Source organism: Perognathus longimembris, chromosome 13 (assembly GCF_023159225.1).
Source record: "Perognathus longimembris pacificus isolate PPM17 chromosome 13, ASM2315922v1, whole genome shotgun sequence".
Lineage (NCBI taxonomy): Eukaryota > Metazoa > Chordata > Mammalia > Rodentia > Heteromyidae > Perognathus > Perognathus longimembris.
Window position 1 is genome coordinate 61,015,187 of NC_063173.1, and position 15,435 is coordinate 61,030,621.

General features: G+C 51.6%; 1 protein-coding gene across 4 annotated transcripts in view; it reads left to right on the plus strand.

The window, feature by feature from the left end:
• The window catches only part of Ppfia1 (PTPRF interacting protein alpha 1), an 83,184-nt gene extending 71,653 nt beyond the window's left edge, over positions 1 to 11,531 (plus strand). For 2 of the 4 annotated variants that reach the window (XM_048359665.1, XM_048359667.1), the window contains 7 exons: positions 1,795 to 1,970; positions 2,059 to 2,156; positions 4,648 to 4,823; positions 5,945 to 6,013; positions 7,852 to 8,017; positions 10,362 to 10,436; positions 11,174 to 11,531. In XM_048359665.1, coding sequence (XP_048215622.1) covers positions 1,795 to 1,970; positions 2,059 to 2,156; positions 4,648 to 4,823; positions 5,945 to 6,013; positions 7,852 to 8,017; positions 10,362 to 10,420 — 744 coding nt within the window. In that variant the 3' untranslated portion in view covers positions 10,421 to 10,436; positions 11,174 to 11,531. The remainder of the gene's footprint in view (positions 1 to 1,794; positions 1,971 to 2,058; positions 2,157 to 4,647; positions 4,824 to 5,944; positions 6,014 to 7,851; positions 8,018 to 10,361; positions 10,437 to 11,173) is intronic. The other 2 variants (XM_048359666.1, XM_048359668.1) reach the window with 1 other exon arrangement.
• Positions 11,532 to 15,435: the final 3,904 nt, after the last annotated feature.

Genomic DNA, 15,435 nt, shown 5'->3' on the forward strand with positions numbered 1-15,435 from the left:
TCCTCGTGCCGCCCAGGCCTGCATTCTGGGATGCAGCCATTATTGCTGTGATGAAGTAGCTGTCGTCGGGACTGTGTATTGTGCACCTTTGCTGACTCATGGCATAGTGTTGCCAGCTAATTTCACAGGCTCCTTTTCCGTACTGGTAATGGTGCCATCTGCTCCGCCAAAGGAACTGTGTTCTTTCCACCTCCTACGACTGTTCTGCCTTTTCCTTTTCTGTGACAAGGACCAGAACTTGAGGGGCAGTGCTGATGCTTGGTGCCTCGTCGTAGGGAGCGCCTCTGGCCTCCCCCCAAGTATACGTCCATCCCTGCAGCTCGTGGGGCTTGGTGGGTGATGGGGTTTTTCCTGCATCTTTCTTGTTTCCATTAGCATACGTTAGTTGCGTATCAATTTCAGTGTGGCACTTGCACACGTGTTTGTAGTGACATAGTCCGATTTGTCAGTCTATTCATGGGGAAATTTTTACTATTTTTCCCACCAAATACTGACTCAACCTGGGTTTCTATGTATCCTTGGCTGTAGCTTCTATTTTAATATATTATTGATTTGATTTGCTAATGTTTTGTTAAGTTTTTTGCATGGGCTATTATGGTGGTTTTGTAGATATTTTACTTTTTATTTATTTGTCTTTTTTTAAGACAGGGTCTCACTACTTTGCCTAGGCTGGCCTCCAATACCTGGGCTTAAGCAGTCTTCCTGTCTCAGCTTCCTGAGTAGCTGGAGCTACAGGTGTGTGTCACTGCACCTGGCTTGTTGATTCCTAAGTTACTTCTCTTGAGGTCAGAGAATACACACTGTTTGATTTTAGAGTGTAAGTATACTAAGACCAGTGGTAGAATGTGTGCTTAGCACGTGTGAAGCTATGGGTTCAATCCCCAGAACCACACATACAACCGAGGTATGTTCTGAAACCAGGCATGGGGGCATGTCTGAGTCCCACCTGCTTGGGAGGCTGAGGCAGAAGGACCGCTTGATGGTAGGCGTGTGAGGCTGTAGTGCACTGCGCCCATCAGTTGCTAAGTTTGGCACCGGTATTGCGCTCCCGTCGGTGGTCAGGAGTGGGAGCGAGTCTGTGAGTGGCCTCTGCACTCCAGCCAGGTAGCGTGGCAGGATCCCTCTAAGTCGTTAATTAATTACCTAACGAATACTCCGCTGGGTGGGGACTCTATAAGGCACAAGCAGGTTAAGTTGGCTGATAGTGTTGCTTTAGTCTCCATCTGTCATGAGTCTCCTCTCCTCCCTCCTCCCCTCCTCCCATTCCTCAGGAAGAGAGTTGAAGTCTCCTGGTAATATTTGTATTCTGATTACAATCGTATATTTGCTTGTTTCCCAATTCGGTCCTGTTAGCCATTGGTTTAACACTTTTCTAAAACTATTCTTCAATTAACCACTAAGGTTGAAATAATGAGAGATGGTTTATCTAGGAAAGCAAAAGTATTAAAATTAAAACCAGACAGAGATCATTTCAATGAGGAAAGGTGAATTGATCCTTCAAACTTGTTCATGAGTCGTGACCGTTTCTTGTTATGTTATTGCAATCAAAACTATTTAAGAAAGAGAATTTATTGGTAGTTACAGTTTTAGTGTGGTTTGTTAAATTTATCTCAAATGAATTGCAAGTTCTTAATGGTATGATTCCTTTTATGTGAAATTTTACTAACAAATTTAAAAGGTGGGGGCAGAGATCAATTCCATTTGGAAATTGAGAGCGTTGTTGTCGTTCATCTATAGTGGAACGTGGAGTGGGTTAAGAATCTGAGCCTAATAGCTCTCGTTTCTTCCAAGCAGACACTCGCTTACGGGGACATGAACCATGAGTGGATTGGCAACGAGTGGCTGCCCAGCCTGGGGCTCCCGCAGTACCGCAGCTACTTCATGGAGTGCCTCGTGGATGCCAGGATGCTGGACCACCTGACCAAGAAGGACCTGCGGGGACAGCTGAAAATGGTGGACAGCTTCCACAGGTCAGTCAGTGCAAAGGTCCTGCTCGTGGACCCCAAAAGGGACTCTTTACAGTTGCCACCCAACGTTTTTCTTTCTTCCTGTAAATAGAAACAGTTTCCAGTGTGGAATTATGTGCCTGAGAAGGTTAAATTATGACCGTAAGGAACTGGAAAGAAAAAGAGAAGAGAGTCAGAATGAAGTAAAAGGTAAGTCGGCTGTGGTTGGTGGTCTCTGCCGCTGCTTGTTCTGCAATGGCCTAGGGTGGGTGCCGGCCAGCATGATGCTGGGAGGGAGGGACAGGGGGAGGAATGCTCTTGAAAGCTTGGGCAGATCTTGAGTACGTGGGTGGTGTTTTTCCTGTGACTTTAGTTTTCCTTTTGTTGTGTACAGCACGCATTTTCTCACTCATAAAGGCCGTGCCTACTTACTAGATGGAACACAGCAGAACTGGGGTGGTGGGGTCCCCGCTGCTTGCTCACTGGACTGCGGTAGCACAAAGAGCATTATGTGGCTCTTTCTCAGAGCAGGGGACACGGGCCCACACAGCTTCCAGCCAGTCCTTGAAGGAGGAGCAGGGAGTCCTGCGGGGACCTTCTGCTTCCCTCGCACCACCCCTCCAGGGACAGGGACATTCCATTTGCCCAGGAGGGAGCCTGGGCGGTCAGGAAGTCAGTGATGACACTTGCCATGGTGGGAAAGCCCTGGTGAAGCAGTTACGGGGCGGGGGGTGGGGGGTGGCCCACCAGGTGCTGTTCAGGACACTCCATGCTCACCTGCATCCTCTCCACGGGCTGGTCCACATTCCTTTCTGTCCCATCTGGGAGATCTGGATACACACACACTGAGAGGGCTGTGCTGCTTAACTGTAGCTCGGTGGTCATGTGCAGGGTGGCATACCTGAAGGACAATTTACTCATGATAAAGTCATTTTGAAGTGTGATACTTCAACAGTGCATGCATGTGGCCTCCTACCAGAAAAGGCTTTGGAAATGAAATGGCTCTGTGTGTGTGCATGTGCACGTGCATGTGTGTGTGTGTGTGTGTGTGTGTGTGTGTGCTTATGTGCTCAAGGTTAGTGCTGTACCATTTGAGCCACAGCTCCACTTCCGGTTTTTTTGTTTGTTTTGTTTTTTGGTTTTTGGTTTTTTGGTGTATGTGTGTGTGGCTAGTTGGAGATAAGAGTCTTGCAGACTTTCCTACCTGGGCTGGCTTTGAACCATGATCCCCAGATCTCAGCCTCCTGAGTAGCTAGTATTTAATTACAGGCTTAAGCAACTGGCACCTAGCTAGTTCTTTCTTGTTATATAAGTGGTAAACTCTGTTTCTGAAAGTGATGGGTAATCAGTAATATAGGACTTAGATATCAACGAGAGCAAATTGAATTGTAAAAATCTCCAAGGTCTACAATGTGTGGATACATGAAGTTTTCCTCTTTTTAAAGTGGAAGAGTTGAGCATGTTGACATGCCCCTGTTATACCGGTACTCAGGAGGCCGAGGCAGGAGAATTGAGTTTGAGGCCCTCTTGGGCTACATAGCGAGATCCTGGCTGGAAAATAAATGGAGAGAGTTTGAAAGTGTTCAAGGTGTTAAAAGTGAAGCAAGATGCCCAGGCTAACTGAGCAGCTCCTTCTGTGTTGGGAAGGAACCTTTGTGGAGACTGTGAACGTGCCTGCATCTTAGCTGCTGTGGTTCCGTCCTGCCTGGGCCTGGCCCCTTATCCTGTCCTTCTCTCTGGAAGTAGGACATCCACAGCAACTTCATTCCCTACTTACAAGGCTGCAGGAAGTGCTGCTGGAGACACTGTGTTAGACCCAAGTGAGACAGGCCTTGTCTCAAAATACAAAAAAACTACTGTATCTCCCTTGACAATAGTATTCTGAAGGGAACATAGAAAATGCCATTTAAAATTTTTTTTTGCCAGTCCTGGGCCTTGGACTCAGGGCCTGAGCACTGTCCCTGGCTTCTTTTTGCTCAAGGCTATCACTCTGCCACTTGAGCCACAGCGCCACTTCTGGCCATTTTCTATATATGTGGTGCTGAGGAATTGAACCCAGGGCTTCATGGATATGAGGCAAGCACTTTTGCCACTGGGCCATATCCCCAGCCCCGAAAATTCCAATTTTTTCAAAAAACCTTCAACTATAAGGACTCACTCAAGTAGGATGTGGGTTTTTGTTTTTTTTAATGCCAGCCCTGGGACTTGAACTCGGCCAAGACACTGTCCCTAAGCTTTATCTCTCAAGTCCAGTGTTTTGGTGGCTAATTGGAGAGAAGAGTCTCATGGACTTTCCTGCCTGGGCTGTCTTCACACTGTGATCCTCAGATCTCAGCTTCCTGAGTTGGATTGCAGGCACGAGCCACCAGTGCCCAGTTCCCCACCCTTTTTAAAAATCAAGTTCTACCTGGTCCGAACTCCTGGCCTCGGTTTCAGAGTCTCTAGAACTGCCAGCAAGTGCCAGGATACCCAGTTCAACTTTGCTCCTCTTAACTACCCTACATGGCTTTGTGCAATAATTAGCAGAAATGTTGCCTGGCATGATGGGGCGAAGCAGGTTGCGGGTTGTTATCTGGCAGCATCTCCAGCCCCTGGGCCTCATGCCTGGTTTCAGAACCGGAGACCCTTTCTCCTGCGTGGCGGGAATGTGTGCGCGGAAGCAGGTTGGGAGGCCGCAGTGACACCTGCTCAACTCTTTCAGATGTGCTCGTTTGGAGCAACGACCGAGTGATGCGGTGGATCCTGTCCATCGGCCTCAAAGAATACGCCAATAACCTCGTGGAGAGCGGCGTCCACGGAGCTCTGCTGGCCTTGGATGAAACCTTCGACTTCAGCGCACTGGCCCTGTTGCTGCAGATCCCCACGCAGAACACACAGGTGACACCCCGTCCTCCCGCATCTCTACCCCACTCAGCGGGGCTCCCACGGTAGACATTGAGTTATTTATTTAAAGGGTAAAAAGCCCTCAGACAACTGGCAATCCCTTCTCGTAATCTGTAGTAATGTTCCAAATCATCAAACGCTTTGTCTTTCATGACTTTTCTCTATTATCTTTTCATTTTCTATTGCAAGCATGTGCTCTTAGCAACAGAGTAAGGAGACTTTCATTCCAGTGTATGCATATGAAAAATGATATATGTAGTCCTGATTAAAACAAATATTTTTAGGTATGCCACATGGAAGTTTTCATTCATTTTCTTCTGTGGTAATTTTCTTATGTAATTCTTCATGACTCATGAACACATTTGAGATTTTGGAAATTTTTATTTACCTTTTGCTAATACCTCTACCAACCCACACAGCACACTCTAAAGCTTGTAATTTCCAACACATTATGGGTTCCAGGTTGCTGATTTCAAGCATTACCATGAATCAGTCAGTGCATTCCTAGTACTGATACCATTTATTTATTTGTTTAGTTATTTATTTAATACCAGTTCTGGGGCTTGACCTCAGAGCCTGGGCGCATTTCCTGAGCTTTTTTTTTTTTTTTTTTTTTAAGTGCTAACTCTACCATTTGAGTCACAGTTCCCTTTCTAGCTTTTTGGTGGTCATTGGGCATAAGTGTCTCACTGACTTTTTTGCCTGAGTTGGCTTCAAACCGCAGTTCTCAGATCTCTTTCAGCCTCTTAGTAGCTAGAATGACAGGTGTGAGCCACAGGCACTTGGTTCAGTAAGTGCCTTTTATAAGGCACTTGATTTAAAAACTAAATGCAGGACCAGGTGCTGGTAGCTTATGCCTGTCATTCTAGCTGCTCAGAAAACGGAAGATAGCCAGCCAGGGCAGGAAAGTCCGTGAGACTCATTTCTAACTGACTACCAAAAAGCCTCAAGTGAAGCTATAGAGCATCATCCTTGAGCAAAAAAGCTGAGAGACAGTGCCCAGGCCCTGAGTTCAAGTCCTAGTTCAAGTCGCACAAAATAATAATAGTAATAATTGCATTATGTAAATAATTTTCAAACTACATTGATGAAGGTTTGGGGTTTTGTTATTTCAGGCTCGCACGGTCTTGGAAAGAGAGTTTAACAACCTTTTAGTCATGGGAACTGACAGAAGGTTTGATGAAGTAAGTTTCAGCCTAATGGTTTTGGAATTTTTGCTGCTTGGTTGGTTGGGGTTTTGTTTTTGTTTTTTGTGATGCTGTTGATCAAAGCCAGTGCTCTACCATTGAATTTTACTCAGGGTTGTACTAGGGTCTTTTTGTTTGTTTGCTTTTTTGTGCCAATCCTGGGGCTTCAACTCAGAGCCTGGATGCTGACCCTGACCTTTTTTACTCAAGGCTAGTGAACTAACACTTGAGTCACAGCTCTACTTCTGGCTTTTTGTTGGTAATTAGAGATAAGAGCCTCATGGACTTTCCTACCCAGGCTGGCTTCAAGCCATGATTCTCAGATCTCAGCCTCCTGAGTAGCTAGGATTATAGACATGAGCCACTGACACCTGGTATGTTTGCTTAAATTTATGGTGAGTAAGGTTCTTTGTTATAGTTAGGACCATGTATAAGTAATGTCGCTTTAGGAGTTGCACTTTGATCTTACACACTCCTTAGCAAGTAAACTCCTAATATATCCCACATACATATACACACACAGCCAACTGGTGCTACTCACAAGCTGAGATCTAAGGATCGTGATTCGAAGCCAGCCGAGACAGGATAGTCCCTGAGACTCTTATCTCCAGTTAAATACCTAAAAGCTGGATGTGGAGCTGTAGGCCAAGTGGTCGAATGCTAGCCTTGAGCAAAAAAGGCTCAGGGATAATGCTCAGGCCCTGGGTTCAAGCCCTGGCACCAGCACACAAAAGACTGTTTTTGATAAAATAGTCATATGCCTTTAACTTGTGGTTCCACCTATTTCAGCCTTCCAGATGCTGAGATTATTTGCATTTTTGCTGATTATTTTATTCCATTTTTTTGTGGTATTGGGGCTACAATTCCAGGTCTTGTATTTCCCGGGCAGGTACTCTACCACAAGTCACACCTCCAACCCCATTTTTGCTAATTTTTGATCTCCTTCAAAAATGATTTCTACATCCTAAAATGTCTGCAGCCAGGGCTGGGAATGTGGCTTAGTGGTAGAGTGCTTGCTTAGCATGCACAAAGCTCTGGGTTCAATTCCTCAGCACCACATATACAGAAAATGGCCAGAAGTGGCGCTGTGGCTCAAGTGGCAGAGTGCTAGCCTTGAGCAAAAAGAAGCCAGGGACAGTGCTCAGGCCCTGAGTCCAAGGCCCAGGACTGGCAAAAAAAAATAAAAATAAAAATAAAAATGGGGCATTTTTGTTGGGTCTGATGGGGAATCAGAGCTACCTCTAGAGACATAGCACTTGTTGGCAATATCCTGATAGAATGCAAGTTTGCTCCTATCTTGAATGTCATTGTAAAACCAGGGTTGGGTAGTGTCAGCCTATAATTCCCAGTGCTTTGGAAGCAGAGGGAAGCAGGCTGGGACAAAGTCAGCTAGGAGGCCCTATCTGAAAAAGAAACTCAACCACAAGGGCTGTCCTGGTGTGGCCCGACTGTGGTGGCTCACGTGGTGAGGCCCCCACTCCAGTCCCAAGCCCCGCCGTGGGGCTCACCTGGGGAAGCCCCCACTCCAGTCCCAAGCACTGTAAAAGGAAGGAACAAACAGCCAAATGGAAAATTTTAAAACCTCCCAAGACAAGGGAAGAGTTATTTCCCATAAAAGTTATTTTTGTAAGGCAAGTGTGACCCTGGTGACGGGTGTAGGAATGCAGGGGGTGACCGGGACCAGCCTTGTCTCTTGTGGGGCTGCCCAGCACGGTCAGCAATTCTGTCAGAGTGGGCATCGGGGCCCGGGAAGCGAGGGGCTACGTTGCATGTAGAGCAGAGACGGCGGCGGATGCATCTGCTGTGCTTTACTCGCGCGCCTCTTCGTCTGCCAGGACGACGACAAGAGCTTCAGGAGAGCACCCTCGTGGAGGAAAAAGTTCCGACCCAAGGACCTCCGCGGCCTGGCTGCTGGGTCTGCAGAGACGCTGCCGGCCAACTTCCGGGTCACTTCTTCCATGTCTTCCCCCTCCATGCAGCCAAAGAAGATGCAGATGGACGGTAGGTGGAGCCTCGCCGCCCCGCCTGCCAGCGGGCACGGGGGCCGCCCAGAGTGGCTGCCACGTGTGCTCAGGGCATTTGGGTGGGGGTGCATGCCCAGATGGAAGGGTTTGAAAAGTAATCCTAACATTCGTTTATTAAGGATTAACAATAACAGAGGTTGTTGTTTTTTAAATTCCTGTCTTGTTGAATCACTAATAAAGCTAGTACCTGTCCTGTCTTAGGCTCAGTCCATGTGTGTGACAGGCAGCGTTGCAGGGTGACAGCTAGAACTCCGCTGGCTTGCTCCCTGGGCATCTCTCCAGAGTGGCTCAGCGGACTTGCATTGACCCAGTTCTCACCGCCTGTGAGCTCGACCCTTCCTGTCTCCTGCCCTTGGCTCTTACCTTTCACGTTAGAGGAAGGCAGGGAAGGAAGGCTGGAGCCTCGGGGGTGGAGCTGGGGAGTGAAGCTGATGAGGCCGGGGACTTGGGGACCCACTGTGGTGAGCACGCTGACTTGAGAACACAGCTGGCTGAGCTGGGCATCTCCCCTCCGACATGGTGCCCATCTGCTGAGAGCCATTGGGGGCCCAGAGCCGGGCTGCCTGGAGATACTAGGATAAGATGTGCCCCGCCTCAGTTTCCCCATCTGTGCCATGCCTAGCGCAGCAGTAGAGTAGTCGTTGGTGGTTTTGGCGATGACACAAAGCGCATAGGAAGCTGGGAAGTCTGAACCTGTGTCAGCGTGTGCATGTGGCTGCTGGCAGTCCCTGCCACGCACAGACTTCCCCCTCGTGCCGAGCAGGTCGCGGCTGGACGTGTGTGTTTAAAAGTTGAGGCAAGGGTTGCCTGGCTTTTCTCTGCCATTAGTCCCTTCCACAAGTAGGTTTTGCTCTCAGTGTCCTAGATAAAAACAGAGCAAGCTCTTTTGCCTGAGTTGAGTAATATACCTACAGGGGAAAACCCAGTGTGTCTTCTAACTAGCATCTGGTTTTTTTTTTGTTTTTTTTTTTGTTTTTTTTTTTGTTTTTTTTTTGTGCCAGTCCTGGGGCGTGAACTCAGGGCCTGAGCACTGTCCCTGGCTTCTTTTTGCTCAATGCTAGCACTCCACCACTTGAGCCATAGCACCACTTCTGGCTTTTTCTGTATATATGGTGCTGGGGAATCGAACCCAGGGCTTCGTGTATGCGAGGCAAGCAGCACTCTACCACTAGGCCACATTCCCAGGCCCTGACTAGCATCTTTTAGAGTCAGCATTGTTTCAAGGAGCCTGCAGGTAACTGTCAGTGCTCCCTGTGGCCGCCTGGGCCTTCAGCTTGTGCTGCTGCCTTCCTGGGGGACGTTGCCTTGTTGTAGCTCACTTTCCTTTGTGTAGTGCTCCTACTAAGAACCGAAGCTGGGTGTGGGTGGCTCACGCCCTGTAATCCTAGCTACTCAGAGGCTAAGATGTAAGAGTGGTTCAAGGCCAGTGTAGACAGGAAAGTCCAGAAGACTTAGTTCTAATTAAGCACCAGAAAACCAGAAGTGGTGCTATGGCTCACAATGGTAGAGTGCTAGCCAGAACAACTCATGGACAGTGCCCAGGCCCTGAGTTCAGGCCTCACGATGACCACCACCACCACCCCCCCCTACCCCCAAAAAAGAAAGAAAAAGGTGTGGTAGTAAATTTCTTAGGCTGAAGCCTTTTCACTCTTATAAATCATGAAGGCCCTTGAAAACAGTGACCTTACTGGCTTCGTCGGGGAGGGGAGGGTAAAGGCCACCCCCGCAGGTGCCCGAGGCCTTTATTTCCAGACACTCTGCATCATCACTCCCAGTGCCAGCTGTCTCAGCATCTTTTCTAGAAGGTGGCAGGACGTTGCCCCTGTGGAGCTCAGGTGCTTTGCAGCTGGTACAGCAGCTTGGGCCGCGGATGCCGCAGCTGCTCCCCTGTGGAGGGGCTGCCTTACTGCAGCCGGAGCCAAAAGCTCGGCCTGACACTGAGGCTGAAGCTGGGGTTTGCCCAGCGAAGTCGCTGCCTTGGCCCACTGTCCTTGTCAGCCTGCCTCCCTCTAGCCTATCCCGACAGCATGAGTGCAGCACATTCCCCTCCTGCACCTTCACATCTGAGGTGCAGACAGGACCGATTCTGGGGTGCAAACTCAGTGAAAGCAGAGCCAAGCCGTCGTGTGTAGTCACCGTGCACAGGTCGGTCTGAAGTCACTCGTCCGTGGTGCCCCTCGGCTGTCTCCGGCTGGCGCTCCAGGCCGCTCCCCCTCCCCCGCCTGTCATCAGAGTTGTGGGATGTGTCTGTGCCCTCTGTGGTGTTCTAAGACTAACTGCACGCTGTGTTTGCACGCTTCCTCTCACGGTGGTGGAGACAGGCAGTGTGTCAGCGACACAGAGATTGGATTCTGCTACAGTCAGGACTTACTCCTGCTAGAGCTCCTGTCCCGTCGGTGAGTAGACAGTTGGAACCTAGGCGTTGTCCTGAGCTGCGGCTGGCAGTGGGCCAGGTGTTGGCCCTGGGGTCAGAGCGCCCGCTCGAAGATCTTAACCCGCTGGCTCTTAGTGTGGCATCAGTTTAAGGGAAAGATTCATTTCTATGTCTTCCTTAACCCTGAGAATGTTGGCTCGCTCTCTGTGTCTGTGGGGCTCTGGGGTCTGGGGTGGGTGGGCCAGGTACGGTAGGGAGGGTCCGGAGCAGGATGGGGACAGCTTTGTCCACTGTGAAGCAGGCCGGCTGCTTGCTGGGTGTCCTGTACTGGGTGACATCTGAGCACGTGACACAGCCTTCAGTTCTGATTGTTTTTTAAACACAAAGCTCAATTACTGTGCCTGGGTTCCAGTGACGGTGACCTGCCAGTGTGCGCCTCGGCCTGGCAGAGCCTTCCAGCCCAGCCCTGCGTCTTCCAGAGAGCGGAAGACAGCTTCGCCTGTTCTGCCCAAGCCCCGGGACCTAGCTGGAATCTGGAATTAGCTCTGTGTGTGTGTGTGTGTGTGTGTGTGTGTGTGTGTGTGTGTGTGTGTGTGATATGGAGTGATTCCTGCGTGTGTGTGTGTGTGTGTGTGCATGTGCGTGTGCGTGTGATGCAGTGATTCCTGCTTGACTGGGGCGGGCAGCCGGGGTGGGCTGTGCATCTGCGTGTGTCTAAGGCCCCCTGGCAAGTGGCCTTCTGTTTGCTCTGTTTTCCAGTTTACCCGCACTACTTCTACAGATGACCCTGCAGCAGGGACCCAGCGGGGACTGCGTTTCATCCAGTGGAATCTTGTTATATGGACCTGAAGATATTTTATTACAGAGTTTTTAAATTAGTGAAAAATCCATGAATATCATAGAGAAAATATTTTAGAATTTAATGTTTCTTATATTTATGTAAACTTATGGTCTTCATTTATATAGCTACTTACTTTTTCATGTATATCCCGGCTATAAATATCCTTTTGAATAAATTCATGTTCCGATATCTGATTTTAGTCTTTGGAACGAATGTACTGTAACGCCTGTATGTATAAATCCTGTGAACAAATAGAGGGGTTTTGTAAATGATGCATTCGTGTGATTATCACTGTCTAATTTCTTCATGAAAAACCATGACAGAGGAGAGAGTTTGACAGCACTCATCCAGTCCTCCGGACCCTCGCAGTGTGGTTCCCTTACCCAGCCCTGCAGCTGCTCTCCAAGCGAGCAGGCCCCATTGCAGACGGCGTGGCGGGCCTGGAGCGACCGGCCTTACGTGTACAGTCCATACGGAGCGCAGCCTCTCCTGCAGCGGCGTCCGGGTGCTGGCCTGGCCTCAGCCCTGGCGTGGGAGTCCACTCCCGTGCACCCCGGGCACTGCTCCCCCTCCCCAGCTCCACCTCTGGAGCTGAGCCACGGCTGGGTCGCCCCCCTGGGGTGGGGGTGGGGGTGGGGGGTAGAAAGCCTCTCCTTGAGGACCAATCACGGGGCACTGCACTGTGATTCACAGCCGAGCGCAGAGCAGGGCTGCCGGGCCCGCGGCCGCTCTCCCTGCCACTCTAATAAAGGCCTTATTTTTCTTAATGTAAATCATCTTTTTACATTTGTTTCTAAACATGTTTCAAGAATGAACCTAGTCCTACATTTTTAGATTTTGATGGTATAGCCATTTTGGATTGTACAAGTAGCACATGTAACCTTTACTTTTTAAATGGCAAATTAAAAAAGCCAGCGGGAGGCGAGTCCGATCAAGGTGCGTTATTTATTCTGCAGCTGGTCCATAGAGGCAGCATGCCTTTTGACATCCGTTCTGCTTTTAATTCACTTGTATAATTCATTGTTACCATTCTGTTTTTCTATTAATCTTTTGTGAACTTCCCAACTATGTAACTAATGTACAGTCTACTTTTGAACTATTTTTATCACAGTATTATTTATTGCTTTCTTTCAATAAAGTACTGGAGCATTTTCCACTGCCAGTCCAGCGTGCCGAGACCGAGGCGGGGTTGGGATGGGCTGCGGGGCTCCTTGCCTGCTCTGCCGCCCCCCTGGAAAGCAGTGAGAAGCTGGAGTGGGGGGGCGGGGGGGCTCTGTCCATCCTTGCAGCCGCCCTCTCCCAACCGCGAGGGAGGAGGGGGCCTCCTGCCGCCACCCTGCAGTCTCGCTTACAGCCTAGGCCTGGGGCGCCTTTGAGTCGGGGACCCGCTCCCATCCCTGCTTCCTGGTTCTTCCCCTCCTGGGCTGGCCGCCCTGCCGTGTCCACCCCGGGGTGCTGGCCCCCCGCAGGTCCCCGCGCGACTCTGCGTGGGCACGGGGCGGCCGCAAGCCTGCTTCTCAGCGCCACCCGGTTGGGAAGCAGCCGTGCTGGCAGAGGTTGGGGCAGGCGGAAGTGGCCTGGGAAGCCGCTGTCGGTGGTTAGAGCAGGCAGCGGGAGCCACGAGGCCACCAGCACCCCGGGAGCGAAGAGCCTCGGGAACGCGAGCCACGCAGCCGCCAGCACCCCGGGAGCGCGAGCCACGCGGCCGCCAGCACCCCAAGAACGTGAGCCACGCGGCCGCCAGCACCCTAAGAACGTGAGCCACGCAGCCGCCAGCACCCCGGGAATGCAAGCCACGGGGCCGCCAGCACCCCAAGAACGTGAGCCACGCAGCCGCCAGCACCCCGGGAATGCAAGCCACTCGGCCGCCAGCACCCCAAGAACGTGAGCCACGCAGCCGCCAGCACCCCGGGAATGCAAGCCACGCGGCCGCCAGCACCCCGGGAATGCAAGCCACGCGGCCGCCAGCACCCCAAGAACGTGAGCCACGCAGCCGCCAGCACCCCGGGAATGCAAGCCACGCGGCCGCCAGCACCCCGGGAGCGCGAGCCACACGGCCGCCAGCACCCCAAGAACGTGAGCCACGCAGCCGCCAGCACCCCGGGAATGCACGCCACGCAGCCGCCAGCACCCCGGGAGCGCAGAGCCTCGGGAACGCGAGCCACGAGGTGCTGTGTGACGCGGGAGCCGCTGCCTTTCTGAGCGTCAGCCATGCCAGCGTGCAGGAAGTGCCTCCCAAGTGCTGGGGTCTGGTGACTCCACGAAGCTCAGAAAGCATGCGCAGCACGTGGGTGAGACCTTCAGGATGAGGAGGGGTCACAGGGCCCTCCCACTCGCCGGGGAGACCCCAGCCCCACGCTTCCCCGTCCTTGTCTTCCCCGAGGAGACTAATCAGAGTTGTAGGCCAAGGCCCCGCAGCCTGCTCTCTCCAGAAGGTAGAACCGGGGGGAGCGGGGCTGGGATCCCAGAGGCCACGTCCCCTTCCTGAGCCCTGGGAGCTCAACGGCGCCAGCCTCCCTCAGAAGAGCAGCTCTAGAAGGGCCCGTGCCCTTCAAATAGCAAATTCAATCTCTGCCAGTTCCAGAGGCCAAGTTCACAGTCAAGGAGTCAGCAGGGCCGCTTCTCCCAGACGCGAGTGTGTGTTGGGGGGGGGGGGGGTCCTCAACCTTCAATGTAAGGCCCCATCTTCACAGGGCCTCCCTGCTGAGGAGAGCTGAGCAGATCATCCTACAAGATCTCTGAGGGCCTTTAGGGGCCAGGGGTAATCGCGCCAGCCCTCCTTCAAGATACCCACTTTGCCACATGGGGTCTCTTCCATAGCGTTGGGGGTGGGAGGTAGACCTGTCTTTTGAGTGTGAGTGAGTGTGAACTGGAAGGGGGGAGCTCACGCTGGAAGAGGCAGGGTGAGATTCCTTTGTGGAGATTCATTTCCCTTCAACATCACCTAAGGAGCTACAGTACCCCTGTTTAAATTGTACAGCTTAGCATTATACTTAGAAATTGCTAGGTTGAATTGAAACACCTTTGTACAACTACTTAGAGAGTTGTTTGTGTGTGTGTGTGTGTGTGTGTGTGTGTGTGTGTGTGTGTGTGTGTTTGCCAGTCCTGGGGCTTGGACTCAGGGCCTGAGCACTGTCCCTGGCTTCTTCCCGCTCAAGGCTAGCACTCTGCCACTTGAGCCACAGCACCACTTCTGGACTTTTCTATATATGTGGTGCTGAGGAATCGAACCCAGGGCTTCATGTATGGGAGGCGAGCGCTCTACCACTAGGCCACATCCCCAGCCCCTAGAGAGATCATTTTTTTAAAAAAGTAAAATTCAGCATACAGTTTAGGAGGCTCTGTACACTGGGCACCCCTCGCCACTGAACATGAGGACATTTATTTCCCCTGAGAGGCCAGCCGCGCCCTCCCCCACCTCCCTGCTTCCCTCCCCCCCCGCCCCCGAGGCCATTGGAGTGTCAGCCAAGCAGGGTTGAGGAGTGTGGCTAGCTTCTGAGGACCAGGGTGACTGTTGTGCAGTGCCACAGGGTGTTAAACTGCAGGGGGACTCGGGCCACCCCCGCCTAGCTCACTCCGCCGTCTGGGCCCTCCTCGCACTGGAGTGTGCCCTCCCGCAGTCACCTCGGCTTCTGGGGAGCGTCCAGAGTGCTTCCTGGGCAGCTAATGGCTTCTCAGGGCCAGGCCAAGTGACCAGTCTGAGTTAATCATCAGCCAGAAACGCCTGTGACCAAGACCGGTCAAGACCAGTCAGCAGTGCCTGCTTCCCAACCCGCCCTTTGTCATCCAAAGCTTAAATCAGAGTCCCTAAGTCTTCCTCGCCGCTGCCAGTTGCCCTCCTGGGGCCTGAACGCAAGGCCTGGCACTACCGCTGAGCGTCTGGGCTCAAGGCTAACACCCCTTGAGCCACAGCTTCTCTTCTTGCTCTTCGGTGGATGACTGGGGGTAAGAGTCTCACAGACACCAGGCGCGGGTGGCTCACGCCTGTCATCCTAGCAACTCAGGCGGCTGAGATCCGAGGATCCCGGTTCAAAGCCAGCTGGGGCAGAAAAGTCCATGAGACTCTTATCTCCAACTAACCATCAGAAAACTGGAAGTGGAGCTGTGGTTCAAGTCGTAGAGCCCTAGCCTTGAGCTGAAGAACTCAGCGACAGTGCCCAGACCCAGAGTTCAAGTCCCA